Source organism: Ursus arctos, unplaced genomic scaffold, assembly GCF_023065955.2.
Source record: "Ursus arctos isolate Adak ecotype North America unplaced genomic scaffold, UrsArc2.0 scaffold_6, whole genome shotgun sequence".
Taxonomy (NCBI): Eukaryota; Metazoa; Chordata; class Mammalia; order Carnivora; family Ursidae; genus Ursus; species Ursus arctos.
Window position 1 is genome coordinate 24,423,070 of NW_026623078.1, and position 16,316 is coordinate 24,439,385.

The window sequence follows — 16,316 nt, forward strand, 5'->3', positions numbered from 1 at the left end:
CACATAAAATATCATAAATATTTTTAATAGATTAACTTGATGGGGATGGGTTCAGGAAAAACAACACAGAGGAGGTAACATTGAGTTCAATCTTAAAAAATAAGGGTTTGGTTATTTAGACTTTATCATTAGGCTGAATAATCAATAGTAATGAAAGTATTTATTTTGGTTACACATTTATCCTGATTATGTGTTATTAACATAGCCTAAGAATCACTGTAGGTGAAATAGCTTGGTCTTAATGTCATTCAGAAAAACTTCTTTGGAGGCTAGCATTTTTGTCCCATTATCAAACTTCCTTTGGGAGGCTAGCATTTTTGTCCTGTTATCAAACTTTCATTTTATTTTCATTTCAAAGCATAACAGGGGGGCTCCTGGGTGGCTCAGTTTGTTAAGCATCCAACCCTTGATTTTAGCTCAGGGTTGTAAGATCGAGCCCCACATTGGGCTCCATGCTGTCTGCTTGAGCTTCTCTCTCCCTTTTGCTCTGCCCCTCCTCCCTCTCACTTGTGCTCCGGTTCTCTCTCTCAATAAATAAATAAATAAATAAATAAATAAATAAATAAATAAAATCATTTAAAAAAAGCATAATAGGATAAGGCTTTAAGAATAATGACAATAACTGAAATGAATTTTGGTAATTATTATAATTAACAACTCATCAGATCATTTAAAATATATTCACCACTCATTACCAAGCATTGTGTGTAGAACCTAGCTTACAAAAACACTTTGGAAAAATACTTATACTACACTTAAGATTGATGCCAGTTTGGGAGACTGGAATTCTCTCCCCAGGAAAAGTGAGCTTCTGTGCTTGGCTGCTCTGTTCCTGTTTTCCATGTGGTGTATAAAGAATGTTACACACAGCACAAGTCTTCTCTACTTGACAAAAACTTAGACTTCAGGCTCTGTCACTTTGATTAGGATCATATACATGTATAGTGTATTTCATATAAGGCTGTTGATCTATCACAAGATCATATTATTCAGACAAATACTGCAAAATCATAGGAAAATTAAATAATTCTGATGAATACAAAATGCCCAGTGGGGCAAAAATCTAGAAGAGCAGTCTAAAACTTAAAATCTTTTTAAATGCAGAATTTATCCCACGAACTTTTTACATCCTTCATGTTGTAAGTTGCAACAATTAATTGAGTCATGCTTCCTTATTAGTCTTTTTATTTTAAACATCCATCCTGATTGTTCAGTAGCATTTGGGCATTTTGGGCAGTTCATTTGTAGTATAATACATGTAATATTTTCATAATTATCTACTGCTTACAGTAGTTATGGGACTAGCTAGGTAATAGATCTGAATTTGGAAACAAGTCAGGGGAAACATTTTTTAAAGTCAGTGGATAGCTGTCTGGAAGTAGTTTTGAAAACAAGAGCTCTGTTTATGGGGGAAAGAAGCCCTTCGTTGCTCCTGTGGCTCCAGGTAAAGAAATTACACTACAGCCCACCCCATTGCCATACCAGAAATTATGAGGTGATGGCAGTGGCTCAGCTTACAGATGACTATTTCCAGGAAGCCTTCCCTAGCCCCAGGCTGAGTTAGTGCTACCACAATACTTATGAAAACAGAATCACATTGTAGTCCTGTTAGCTGTTGACTATGGGTTTTTTGAGCCACAGGACTGCATCCTTCCTTCCTCTGATCTACACAGATTAGTACAGTGTCTGACAGACATGTAGGTGTTCAGTACATATTTGAATGAATAAATAATTGAATGAATATGGTATGGTATGACATAACATGCCATGAATATAGCTAGTGCAAATTAGAATAAGTTCAAGATCCATATACTTGCCCAAGGAGGAGCAGCCAGGAGAGAGTTCAGGTCTAATCACAGTTATTAGAAATTCATTCATTGGGAGATCAGAGTTAAGTGGTAAGAAATCTAGTCTTTAGAGGGAAACATTTGATGGAAAAATAATACAGAGAGAAAAAGCATATATTTCCTTCTCAGAAAATCCTCTTACTGTTGGTGAGGGGTGAAGACATTGGGGTATGGAAGAGAAAACCAAGTAAGAGGGCAGATTTATGCAAATAAATACAGTAAGAAGTAGAGATTCATATGCTAGTTTTAGAGTTAATCCAGAATAGTTTTTAAAGTAATAAATTTTATAGATATTTAGAAAAATAAGTATTTTTAATCACAATTTCATATAAATACTTTAAAATTAATTTTTCTTTATACTACCTTCACATGCAGAAGTTGGTTGTCAACTGCTATGAGCTGATTAAGATTCTCCAGTATTTCTAGGTCTCTTATGTCATCAATATTATTATTGCTGATATTCAATATAGAGAGGGATTTCTGTAAGAAAAATAAATTAGCATTAGTAAATAGTCTAATTAAATGCTGTATATAGGAACCAGAAATCTTAATCTGTGAAAAATTTAAGATTTATCAGTTCAGGCTGTTTTGCTCTTCAGGCAAGAAAATTAAAAGCCATGGAGATTCTGTTTTTATGCCAAATTTTTTCAGACATTAATTTAAGGTCTTTAGTAATTGTGATATGACTTATTATTTTTGTCTAAAGTTCCTTCATAAGTCTGATTTTCCTCTTCTAGAATATAAAAGAAATTTATAGAAAAAAGAAGCCAGGAATCAAGAAGCAAAGAAAGAAAAAAGATGCCCCAACGAACAAATGATAACACTGTAGAAAAATGCTTATTTCAGTTTAAGCAAATTATCATTTTGTGTTAAATGCCACTATGACTTGTACTTACATAGAAAAAAATAGTTTTTGTCTGTTTTTCTAAATAGGAAAAGTGACTAAAAGGTTATCTGGTTTAATTTTTATCTTTATCTCTCTATATAGTTTTCTCTTGACAATCCATATGTTCAGAAGGCACTTAAAATAATATTTAGCTAATTAACAAGCAGTATGAACATCAGCTGTGAGTGAGGACATAAATACACAACAGAGCAACACTAAACCAAAGCCATCTTAAAATCTATGGCCTAATAATCTCTACCAAGATTGAGTCTACCCACCAAGGCATCCATATAGCCAACCTTTAGAGAAAATACTTCTTGATACTTTTTAAGAATTTAAATGCAACTTAAAAAATTATGCCTTATATTTAGAATTTTGGAATCTGTTTCGATCTTTGCAAAAATTCAGCAAGCAAAAATGCTTGTACTGATGTTTGTAATAAAACTGACCATCCCCATAGAGGGATCAATTTATTTGGGTCAGTTGAGGTGAGCTGATTCTATGGGGAGGATAGGGAGCGGGTAGGACAGAAATCAGATCACTTCTTTCTTTTCCAATTTAAAGGACTATTTTTCAGTTTTTATAAATTTGGTTCACAAACCTTCTATTGCCTTCTGTTTCTGGGCCTTCTAAAATAAAGCCAATGAAATCTGTAAACACACAATCATGTTCCTTCTAATTGCCCTCTGTTTCTGGGGCCTCTAAAATAAAGCCAATGAAATCTATAAACATACAACCATGTTCCCTTTACATCTCTTGCCCCAGAATTGAAGGTAGCGGATCCTAACAAATCCCATTTTGAAAATTAGCAAAATCCTCCATTGCGCCCTCTGGGTTCTCAACTAATTGTAACACCTTCACAATGTATCTGGGTGTCAGGTCACAGCTGGAGCATCAAATCTGGTGCTCCCAGATCTACCTGCTTCTGATGAGGCAGAGCTGTATGTAGTGCAACATACAATCAAATTAGAATCCAGCGATAAAACAATTATCATCATCACGATTCTCTAGGTTGTTTAAAATTTGCCAAATAATTGTGCATGACTCTTTCCTTAGGCTTTTTCCTAGTATTTTAAATTTTGAATCATGATAATCACCAAAGCTGAAATTATGAATGAACTGACATCTGGATTAGAACTTAATAATTTACATAACCTTTCCACAATCCTTTTGATCCTTTTAGTACCGTAGAGGCAGGCATTATTATTCCCACTTTATAGCTGCTGAGTCTCTAAGAAATTATGTGAGAAAAGTTAGTTTTAATCCTCAAATAAATTCTCAGCTGATTGGAACCAGAAAAGACCCTGAATAGCCAGTGGAATGTTGAAAAAGAAAACCAAAGCTGGTGGTATCCCAGTCCTGGACTTCAAGCTATATTACAAAGCTGAATCATCAAGATGGTAATGGGTACTGGCACAAAAACAGACACATAGATCAATGGAACAGAACAGAGAACCCAGAAATGGACCCTCAGCTCTATGGTCAACTAATCTTCAACAAAGCAGGAAAGAATATCCAATGGAAAAAGGACAGTCTTTTCAATAAATGGTGCTGGGAAAATTGGACAGCCACATGTAGAAGAATGAACTGGACGATTTTCTTACACCATACACAAGAATAGACTCAAAATGGATGAAAGACCTAAATGTGAGACAAGAATCCATCAAGATCCTAAAGGGGAACACAGGCAGCAACCTGTGTGACTTTGGCTGCAGCAACTTCTTGCTAGACACGTCTCAAAGGCAAGGGAAACAAAAGCAAAAATAAACTATTGGGACTTCATCAGGATAAGAAGCTTTTGCACAGCAAAGAAAAGAGTCAACAAAACTAAAAGGCAACCTGCAGAATGGGAGAAGGTATTTGCAAATGTCTTGTCAGATAAAGGGCTAATATCCAAGATCTATGAAGAACTTCCCAAATTCAACACCCAAACCCCAAATAATCCAATCAAGAAATGGGCAGAAGACCTGAAAAGACATTTCTCCAAAGAAGACATACAAATAGCCAACAGAAACATGAAAAAAGTGCTCAACATCACTCGGCATTAGGGAAATAACAAATCCAAACCACATTGAGATACCACCTCACACCAGTCAGAATGGCTAAAATTAACAAGTCAGGAAACAACAAATGTTGATGAGGATGCAGAGAAAGGGGAACCCTCTTACGCTGTTGGTGGGCACACAAGCTGGTGCAGCCACTCTGGAAAATAGTATGGAGTTTCCTCAAGAAGTTAAAAATAGAGCTACCCTACTACCCAACAATTGCACTACTAGGGATTTACCCCAAAGATAACAAATGTAGTGACCCCAATGCTCATAGCAGCAATGTCCACAATAGCCAAACTGTGAAAAGAGCCCAGATGTCTAATGACAGATGAATGGATAAAGATGTGATATATATACAATGGAATATTACTCAGCCATCGGAAAGGATAAATACTTCCATTTACATCAACATGGATGGAACTGGAGGGCATTATTGCTGAGTGAAATAAGTCAGTCAGAGAAAGACAATTATCATATGGTTTCACTCATATGTGGAGTATAAGAAACAGTGCAGAGGATCATAGAGGAAGGGAGGGAAAACTGAATGGGAAGTCATCAGAGAAGCAGAAAAACCACGAGAGACTCTTAATTATAGGAAACAAACCAAGGGTTGCTGGAGGGAAGGAGAGTGGGGATGTGGGGTAATTGGGTTATGGGCATTAAAGAGGTACGTGATGTGATGAGCACTGGGTGTTATATGCAACTGATAAATTATTGAACACCACATCTAATGGCTAATTGAATTTAAATTAAAAAATTCTCCATTGGCTATATAAACATACAGAGTATATATAATGTCCAAATATCCAAATATACCTTTGCTACCTTTCTTTTCCATTATAACTGTTAATAACTAAATTCTTTGTCAGAATACTCAAATGTGGCCTTACTGCCATAGAATGAAGAGTTCTTGGATCAAACAGAAGCTTTTCTCCAAGAGGAAGCCTCTGACTCTCCACATGAAGCTCTCTTAGTCCTTCTAATCCTTCCAAACCTTCTATGACAGCAATATAATTGCCTCCCAGATACCTGCAAAATATAAAACAATTTTAAATATACATTCTGAAAACATCATAGTCTGTAAACATGATAAAAACATTAACAATCACTAAGCTGAGTGAAAATTACGTATGTGGAAATATGTGGAATATTCTTAGTAATGAATCAGTGAAAGGTTTATTTATATGATTCTGACACTTTATTTAGTCTAAGAAATAAGTTTATTTTTTTTTAAAGTGAGAGAATTGGAATAGTCCTTATTAAATGATCTACTGGTACTCCTTTTATATGTTAGGGTGAAGAATCATCTGGATAGCAGGGTTTGGTTTTTTTGTTTTTGTTTTTTTTTTTGAAGATTTTATTTATTTATTTGAGAGACAGAGTGGAGAGAGCATGGAGGTGTGAGGAGAGGAAGAGACAAACTCCCTGCTGAGGAGGGAGACCAACACAGGGCTCCATCCCAGGACCCTGAGATCATGACCTGAGCTGAAGGCAGACACTTAACCAACTGAGCCACTTAGGCACCCCCTGGGTATTAGGTTTAAAAATGGAAAATTTGGGGGCCTAACACTAGAGATTCTTGTTTGGCTATCTAGGTCAGAACCCAGCAAACTGCATTTTTAATTAGCATTTTTCTACACCACTCTCTTCGCATTCTGAGGTTCTTGGCCCACTTTTTGAGAAGCACTGATAATTCCTCCAATCTTCGTTGTTGAATTAAAATCATTATAGGCAGTAAATGCCTTTTTACAATCAAACCTAAATCAACAGTATCAACTCTATGACCCTGCCCCCTTGAGATGCGTGATTCTGAAAGGAAAGCTCATCAGGTTTCCATGGAAACTTTTTTCACCAGTTGAGTCTTTAAGGATGATTTAGGTATCCTTATAAGTGGTTAAGACAACTCACCCTCCTGCAAAACAAAACTTTATCAGGCCCAATGAAACATATTGCCAAGTATTACATGTGTAACAGTTTATTTTATACTAATAATACTACAAGAGAATAAAAATTGAGGCCTGTTCCACAAAACTGCAGGTAGTGGAGAGGCCTGCATGCAAAAATATTACTGTAATGATGACAAACGATTACATTCCTTAAAAATAAAAGCACTTACAATTTTTCCAGTTTCTTTAGTGACCTGAGGTTCTCTATATATGAAATACAGTTGTTCTGTAGGTATAAGTGGGTCAGATTTGTAGCATAATTCAAGTTAGTCATTCGACTAATACGGTTATCATACAAATATAAAACACTAAGATTTTTGCAAGGAGAGAGGTCTTCCTAAAAGGAAAACAAAAACAGGTCATACTTAATTTCTCCTGAAAATTTAGAAGTTTGTTTTTAAGAAAGTTTTTCACTTAATCATTCTGCAAATTTCCTTAAGTTTAATATAAAAGAACAATATTTCTCTGTTCTTAGCATAGTCAAAACAAGTCTAGAATGATTGTAAAATTAGTCCTAGGCTTTAGTATTCTGTAACTATATCAATAAAATTGTATTTGTTAAGAAAGATTTTCCTAGGGCAAGCAGTTTCCTCGGAAGCAATTAGGTTCCTCTAGAAGTTGAAGCTTTTAACAAATTATTGCTTCAGCATTATAAATCAGGTTTTTTTCCCCAAGATTTTATTTATTTGAGAGAGAAAGAGTGAGAGCAAGAGAGAGCAAGAGAGAGAGCATGATGAGCGGAGGTGGGGGAGTAGGGGTAGAGGCAGAGGGAGAAGTAGACTCCCTCTGAGAGGGGAGCCCAAAGCGGGGCTCAGTCCCAGGACCCTAAGATCATGACCTGAGCCGAAGGCAGACACTTAACCAACTGAGCCACCCAGACACTCCTATAAATCAGGTCTTAATCTTTCTGTAGGATTAGACGTAAACTAGTTTGTGATACTGAAAATGAGAAGTCATATAGATAGTCAAGAGCAGTAGATTAATAAACTATGATAATGCTTTTGAAGGGAATACTGTTTAGCCATTAGATATCCTTTAGTTTCTTTAGTAATATTTTGTAGATCTCAGAATGAAAATAGTACATTCAATATGAACCACTATCATAAAATTATATGAATACATGCCTAGAAAAAAGACTGGAAGGACATCACCTACACGTTAATAGTGGTTTTCTCTGCATGATGGGATTACGTCAGTTTCTTTTTATGTGTATTTCATAGAAATGCATGCTAGTTACTTTTGAGATAAGAAAATAATTAAAGGTATTTTTTAAAGTCTGCCATTTCTTATGCAGTGGTAGAGTCAACCTAGAGTAATTCAGCAAGAGGTGAAGTGAAGTGATGCTCAGAGTACCCCAGCTTGGGGTTACCTGGCTGGCTCAGTTGTGGAGCCTGAAACTTTTGGTCTTGGGGTTGTAAATTCAAGCTCCACATTGGGCATAGAGATTATTTTTAAAAAAAATTGAATCTGAAAAGTGTCAGGTTTTATTAACAATATTTTAAAAATATAAACACATCTTGGGTATTTTAAGTTTACCAGGTATTCTTATCTTAGTGTGATTTTTTTTTTTTTTTTTTTTTTTGGTGAGATAGCGAGCACTGGTGCACCTGCGTGCGATAGGGTGGGGGGAAGGACAGAGAGAATCCCAAGCAGGCTCCATGCCCAGTGCAAAGCCTAACATGGGGCCCAATCTCAGGACCCTGAGATCACGACCTGAGCTGAAATCAAGAGTGGGACACTTAACCAACTGAGCCACCCAGCCACCCAGGTGCCCAACTGAATTATAGTTGGCCCTTGAACAACATGGATTTGAACTACATGGGTCCACTTATACAGGGATTATTTTTTGATAAATATTGTACAATACTGTAATGTATTTTATCTTCCTTATGATTTTTCTTAATAACATTTTCTTTTCTCTAGCTTACTTTATTGTAAGAATACAGTATATAATATATATACAGAATATGTGTTAATTGACTTTATGTTATCAAGACTTCTGGTAAACAATAGACCATTAAGTTGTTAAGTTTTTGGGACTCAAAAGTTATACAAGGATTTTCAGTTGTGTTGGGTGGTAGGGTGTTGGGGAGTGTGGGGGTGTTGGTGTCCCTAACCCCTGTATTGTTCTAGGGTTAACTGTAACTAGTTTGCTTTCCTCCTAAAAAAGATCATCTAAACCAAAGGAGCACTGATTGTGAGGGAACAAAACAGGCTCTCTGCAGAAGGCAAGTCTGTCATGCTATAATGAGATAGAGAGTTTTCTGGGCAATTGGATTCATGGGGAGAAGAATCACTAAGAAAATGGAAAGAAGGGACGCCTAGGTGACTTAGTCGGTTAAGTGTCTGCCTTTGGCTCAGATCATGATCCTGGGATTGAGTCCCACACATCCTTGTTCAGCAGGAAGCCTGCTTCTCCCTCTGCCAGCTGCTCCCCCTGATTGTGCGCTTTCGCTCGTGCTCTCTTTCTGACAAATAAAATAAAATAGAATTAAAAAAAAAAAAGAAAGTGGAAAGAAATACAGAATAGGAACTTAGTAGAGTCTCGGCAAAAAAAGTTAATTGACAGTTGTGCCTGAGGCTTTGGTATTTTTTTCATTCATTTTGATAAACATTTACTAAGCACTTAATATGGGTTAGGCACTGTGTTGGGTGGGGGATTTAGAGGGATGTGAAATAGACATCATCCCTGCCCTCATGTACCTTAAATTTCTGAGGAAATTTCTCTTATCTATAGTCTTTAACATTTTATTGTAGACAGCGGACACCAATACAAATGGCCTAAAAGGGTTATTGCTCCTTTTAAAGTTTCCCAAATTAAAGCCAAGAATTAGCTTAACACAGTGAACATATAGTGTCAAGAGTGTATCCAAGCAAACATAATCTTGTCTGATAAATTATAGTATAACCTCCATTTATATAACCAGTTAAATTATGAGTGAAAAAGATTTCACTGTTAAAAGTTTTGAAATATGGCATTTGCATAGTTAATTCTTGCTGTCTTATTACAAAAAACTCATATTCCAAGGATCTGGAATTATACAAAAGTATTATCTTCGAAATTATTTTCCAACATACACTTTCATATCTAGTTTGCTACATTATAGAATATTTCAGAGGGACATATATATTTAGCACGTATATTTAACAATCATGATGGTATATTTTATAGAGCCTTAGTTTAATAATTTTAACATCAAAAGCAGGAAATTAAAATGAAAATACAATTTACTAATCAAAATACAGTTAATAAGTATGATCAAAGTATAGTTAATAAGAATGTATTTTCTGATATCAATTTTTAAACTTTACATTATTAATTATGTAAAAATAGGAAATAATTTCAGAATTCTTACTATTGCATCTATATTTTTGTCTGAAAAATTTATATGAGTTATTTTCTTCAGATATTGTGAAGTGGTTTCTTCTTTTCGGGGTTTAAGTTTGCTATTTTTGGCAATTAGATCCAAGGTTAGTCGAACCATGATTTCTCTATAAATCAAACTCTCAGCAGTAGCTCGGCTCTGATACCATGTCAAAAGCAGGTCAAGGCATTGTTTTATGCCCAACTTTCTAAAAATGAAAGAAAGAAAAGGAGTATTATATACATGGTAATTTAGAAAAAATTATTTTGACTTTTAAATTTTCTTATATAAAACTATTTGATAAGCTACTTCAGAGACATTTTTAAAGGCACTTAGGTATTTTCTAAGTTTATAGACTTAATTCTTTTTATAAAAAGATTTAAAACACCAAAATTAATTAAATATACAGTGCTCATTCACTTCTACTTTTAAATCTTTTCCTCTCCCTAGTACTGAGTTGTTACTGTGGGCATCTTTTAAAGGATTTTTTTCCTCTCAAGAAATATCATCTCATGTTCTCATGTGAAGAAACGAAGGCCCAGAGATTTGTCTCAAACTACTCAAGGCAGTAGTCATCTGGCTCCTTTTTCCATAGTACCCATGGCGATCATATTTTCTAAACCCTCAAAACAGAACACATCGTGCAAAAACCTTGAGTTTGTACATAGGACAATAGTGCAAAACACTTGAAAATGGAGCTGGCCTTGAAATTTTGTTATGTTACTACAACTGTAATCCACAAAGAGGCAACATAAGACAGTATTTTTCAGTCCAGACTGCCTGGGTTCAGATTTTGGCTCCATTGCCCCCTGGTCAGGCAATCTTGGGCACGGTATATCGGTTTGTATTTTTCCCCCGTGTCCCCCCACTCACAGTACAGACCAGGCAACGGGCCTGGGCTGAGATGTTTTTGGTGGGTTTACTCTGCTTCCTCTTTCTGTACAGTCCATGTAAGAACACAGCCTGTGGTAAGCACCAGGGGGCTATGTTACCTCTGTTTCTTATACAATTAGAATAATGGCACCTACTTCCAAGAGATATTGTGAAGATTACATAAGATAATCATGTATAGAATATTCTGCATGGTGCCTGGTACATAGGTCAGCGAATGCTTGCTATCACATTATTTTATTGTTTTGTTCACAGAGAAGCTGAATACTATTTACTTCACTGTTTCACCTGGAATACATTAGGGCTATTAAATAAGGGGAACATACTATTAATAAAATTAATTAATAAAATATTGCTTTATGTAAGAGATCCATATGTGGTCCATAAGTTTAAAGTAACCCATTTTTTCCAATCATCCAGGAAGTATAGCTATTCAAGTGATAAATATCCCAGTTTTGTAAAATTTACTGTATTTTTTAAAGTATAGTTTAAAATTAAGCATTATTATTCTCATGTATCTGGAATTTAACCAACAAAACCCCTCAATTTGCATCATATTCTGGACATGAAATCAATACTTTGGAGGAAAAATGAATTTAGTAGAGGATGGATTCCAATTTGCATTCTCATACATTGACATATAGCTACCCAGGCTATATTATATAAATGCCCACAATACAATATTTGAAGATATGGACTGTATCCTTATATACTTCAGAATGCAAAATGTAATCTATAGAATAAAATTATTAAATCTTTGTAGATTTTTGAAATTTGCATGAATTCATTTTATAACAAAAATTTAAGATTATTGTTTACAGATCAAATTTCAAACATGACAATAATATTCTGAACAAAGTTTCTAATTAAGTAAAAAAACCCTTTTCTTAATATTGCCTTAAAAATATTTCATGATGAAAGTGTAAAGAGTAACACCACAGTCATGGACCTACAGGCCACCTTAAAATAGAAAACATTATAAATACATTTAGAACCCTTCTATACCTTTCTCCCTGTTCTTTTTAGTGTTTAGGGTTAGATGTCTCTTATTTTTAGAGTTTAGAGTTAGATTCATGCCTTTATACTTTTACTATAGATGTATGTTTAGCTAAACAACATATAGTACTTTTTAAAATATATTTTTACAGTCATAAATGGTACTATTCTGATTCCAGCTTTCTTTTTTGCTTAATGTTTCATTTGTGAGAATCATCAGAGTTGATATGTATAGCTCTAGAATATTTGTATTGCTGTATAACATTCGATTGTAAGGAATTTATTTCTGATGATGATAGATCTTTGGGTGTTTTTTTTTCTTCTTTTGCAGTGTTGCTTTTATGATTCTTATATACATGTCATTTTTAGCACATGTGCAAGAGTTTTTTTAGGGTTTAAAACTGGGAGTGGCTATTTCTGGGTTGCACATTTTTAACTCCACTATTAATGGCCAAATTTTTCTCCGAAGGAGTTTTACCAGTGCAGTTAAGAGAGTTCCGATTGCTTTACAATGCAATCTATGCCAGTGTCAGCACTTGATAATGGCTTTTTGCCAATCTGGTGGGTGTGAAGTGATATTTCATTATTTCTGTTTTTCCTCAGATCTTTTTGTATGTAAAAATAAAACAAAAAAGGGATTTGAAAACAGCCAGATCAGTAGTCTCATCTCCTCCTTGTGTTTTAATTTGTGTTTTATAATTACTAGAGATTGAGGGTCTTTTCCTGTTTATCGCCACGTGTTGTTCCTTTTCTGTTAATTGTGGTTTCTTATATTTTGCCCATTTTTCCTTATGGGTTGTGTTTTTATAAGTAATTTTTAGATACACTATATTTTTATCAGATACCAATATATCATCGATTATATATATAGCAAATATCTATTCCCCGATTATAGTTTGTCTTTTCTCCTTTTTTTTTTTCCTCCCAGTTTGTGTTTAACGGCATCTTCTAAAAAACCAGAAGCTATATATTTTTAATGTGGTCAGGTGTATCATTTTTTTTTGCTTGTGTTTTATGCTTTTTGTGGCTTATTTAGTAACTCGTTCTCTATCTACATTTTAAGAGAAAGACCTTTTTTTCTTTTTCTTGTAGACATATTTAGGTTTTGCTTTGCACATTTTGTCTGCATTCCTGTGATCAGAAGCAGCAATCAGTGGTCAGAGGACAGATCCTTGATGTTTGGTGGCTAGTATGCTTTTTGCCTATTTTGGCTACTGCAAGCTGTGTGTAAGATACTCCAGAAACCCCTGCGTAGCTTCCTGCTACGGTGTGGGGTGTAGGGGATGAATAGCTGCTGTAGAGCTGAAATTGACCGAAATTTATTGAGGCTTAATAGCTAAGTCTTCCCCTGGAAGCTGTAAACCTTCAGTAGACTCCAGGTTCTAAAATATTTACACCAGACAGATTCTGTCAATGCAGTTGTTGTGTAGGTGGGGAAACAGATGCTTCCTAATCTGCTGTAGTCCCAGAATCCTCTCCTCCTTAAATCTTTCGTATACATTTTAAAATAGATTTATCACGTTCCATGAAAAATCCTGTCAGGATTTTGTTAGGAATTGCATTGAATTTATAAACAGTTTGTGAAGTACTAACACGTCTCTCATATTGAGTCTTCTTTTCCATCACTGTGGTATGCCTTTCTATTTTAGGAGTGCTTCTTTCATGATTTTCAATAGTTTTATAATTTTCTTGTAATTAAGGCCATGCATAATTTTTTTGGTCATTTTTAGGGATCATATATCTTTGTTGACACTGCAAGTGACATTCTTTTAGGAATTACATTCTATGGAGCTAGTGTGTACAAATGCAATATTTAAAAATATATTTGAAATATTTAAAATATTTTAAAAATATGATTACTATTTTAAAATTTTAGAACTTTTTCTGGAAATTTCAAATATCATTTTTACACTGATAACTGTGGTGAAAATGCATATCTTAAAGTGATTATTTACCCCAGGATTTCTTTCTTACAGCTGAATCAGGAAACTGCTGTACAGGTGGCCATGCACGAGCAACCCTGTGCTATGAAGGGGGTGATGTCCTATGGGGATAATTTTTACCTGTGGAAGACAGGAACCACAAATTATTTATTCTCCCTTCTTTCCCCTGTGGACTTTTAGGAGACACAGTAATTTCAAAAGGTCTCACCCCTGACAGCAGCTCTGGTCCTCTGGGTTATATACTGGGCTATATTTATTCTCTTTCCATATCGCTCTCATTCCTTTTTTCCTTCTCTCCTGCTTCCCTGAGATTACAATCCCCCCAAAAAAGTGCTATCATATGAGTCTTTGCTTCAGACTCTATTTTCTAAACTGGGCTTAAACAGACAAATTTTGGATCATCTGAATCCTCATGAATGACCATGCTATAAATGGATTTTGTCTCTAGGTTCCAGTACACAAACTGGTGTTTGTATAGAAACAAATTTAATTCTCTCAGATAATTAGAAAAGCAAAGGGGCAAATGTGGTATATAAATGAAGTATTAATTAAATCAAGGCCAATGGACCTCATCAACGAGCTATAGGAAAACTTTCCAGGGGCTTGAATATGGAAAGGGAGATAATGGAATCAACCCATAACACACAATAATAGAGACTTCACGCAAAAGAACCTGTACTGTAGCAGTCGAATCCACAAGAGGGGAATTAGTTTTATCAAAACACCACCATTCATCTTGTTAATGTAATATTAATTTAAACTTTATTGGTATTGTAGTTTGTTTTAGAGGTACTATAAGCTTCGGGTATTTAAATTGAACCTAGTTTGGGTTTGGACACATTTTAGAACATTATAATAAAAATAATTATGTCAACACCTGTAGGGTGTCCTTGCTTTTCTTTAAAAAGAGGTTCATTATTTCCAAAGTTTGAGAAACAGCTTTCTCATAATTTTTCACTACTAGATACTTGTTATTTCCGGATTCCTCTTGCCTAGGATAGCTCTCTTTCTTTGGATTGCCAGTGGGGGACAGTTTAGAGCTGCTTTACAGGCTCTGGGAATCCATTTTAGTGGACCCTTTGCCTTAATTTATCTCTCGGGGCTCCCACAGGCTACAGGCAGTGGATGTTTCCAAATTTAGTTTGTATATTTCTCTTAGCGAGCCCCAGGCTCACTGGCTTCCCAAAGCTCTAAATCACCGGTCCGGCTCTCAGGCTTTCCTTTTCGAACTCCGTGCTCACAGATCCGTGCTCACAGATCCCGCTCCCTCAGCTCGGCGACCACCCCTCCACCCGTGTCTCCCTCCTCTGGAGCTGTTTCCCAGCCTTGCCCGATTCTAGCTATTTGTAAAAACTTCCAGACTGATTTTCTGGAAATTCTAGATGTCTAGAGATAAGGCTTAGGGATTTTCATTTTAACCAGTGACCCAAGAAAGTCTTACTGGCAGGCAAGTTTGAGAAACGTGGCTCTAGGTTTCCTCAGTCCCCACGTTTCTTCCCTGAAGGCACCTCACCACTTGCGGGATGAGCCGAGCCTGGAAGTCAAGTTTGTAAATTTCTTTGGCGCCGGGTTCCTCAGAAGCCCAGGTGCTGTTGCCAGGTGACCGGACGCTCTTGCCAGGGCCACAGTTTCCGGGAAATCTCGCGATGTCTCCGGAAGCGCCCTCAGCTGTGGCCTGGCGCGGGTCACTGTGACGCGAAGGCGGGAGGTTGATGGCCATTAGACGGGGTTTGAGTGGAGCCAGTTAGCTTGGTGAGGTCGTGAGGCATCGGTCATATTAGCGGTTTAGTGAATCAAACAGTTGCTAAAACAGTGTTTGGCAGGACACGATTTCCCCCTACCGGATTATCCTTCTGTCAGCTTTGAATGTTTCAGCGCCCAACAACCACCTTTTCCCAGTAACAGACCAGGAAATTGTCTGAACCAAAGTACAACCCATACTCCACCCTTTCCTCGGGTAAAACCCAAAGTCCATAGGGTAACATTCTAATTGTTCCTAATGATAAGCTTCACTGCTTGCTTCTGGCTTTCCGTTCTCCAGTATTCCAATCTGACACTTGGCCCAATGTGCCCTGTTTTAAAAGAAATTTCCCCGCTCCTCATCGCTCCTCAAGGTAGCAATAGGACACACCTTATTTCCTTAATTCTTATTTTCCCTTTTGAGTTTCAAGGACCCAGCTTGGAATTAAAACATCCTTTCTGAAGGTTTCCTATGTACTCAGTCTTGTAAGTGTTGTTCTTTTCTGCACCCAAAGCAATTAGGATGCATTAAATTCTTTAGCATAGTACTTAATACATTACTATGTATTTGTTACTAACCCATTGTCTGCAATAAGATGGTAAATTCTTTGAGGGCAAGGATTATGCCTTAACTTCTCTATTCTCCGGACCTAG

The 16,316-nt window shown here is 36.0% G+C and overlaps 1 protein-coding gene and 1 non-coding gene across 6 annotated transcripts in view; both read right to left on the bottom strand.

The window, feature by feature from the left end:
- PPP1R42 (protein phosphatase 1 regulatory subunit 42) overlaps positions 1-15,685 on the bottom strand; it is a 45,152-nt gene extending 29,467 nt beyond the window's left edge. The window contains exons 1-6 of one of the 5 annotated variants that reach the window (XM_048216461.2): positions 15,364-15,685; positions 13,935-14,042; positions 10,084-10,300; positions 6,898-7,064; positions 5,672-5,810; positions 2,211-2,327 (exon numbers count right to left, since the gene is read on the bottom strand). In XM_048216461.2, coding sequence (XP_048072418.1) covers positions 2,211-2,327; positions 5,672-5,810; positions 6,898-7,064; positions 10,084-10,212 — 552 coding nt within the window. In that variant the 5' untranslated portion in view covers positions 10,213-10,300; positions 13,935-14,042; positions 15,364-15,685. The remainder of the gene's footprint in view (positions 1-2,210; positions 2,328-5,671; positions 5,811-6,897; positions 7,065-10,083; positions 10,301-13,934; positions 14,043-15,363) is intronic. The other 4 variants (XM_026516389.4, XM_057308143.1, XM_057308145.1 and 1 more) reach the window with 4 other exon arrangements.
- Positions 10,948-11,077, bottom strand: LOC125282264 (small nucleolar RNA SNORA51). Its single transcript, XR_007189416.1, has one exon. It is a non-coding gene; the product is annotated as a small nucleolar RNA SNORA51 (small nucleolar RNA).
- Positions 15,686-16,316: the final 631 nt, after the last annotated feature.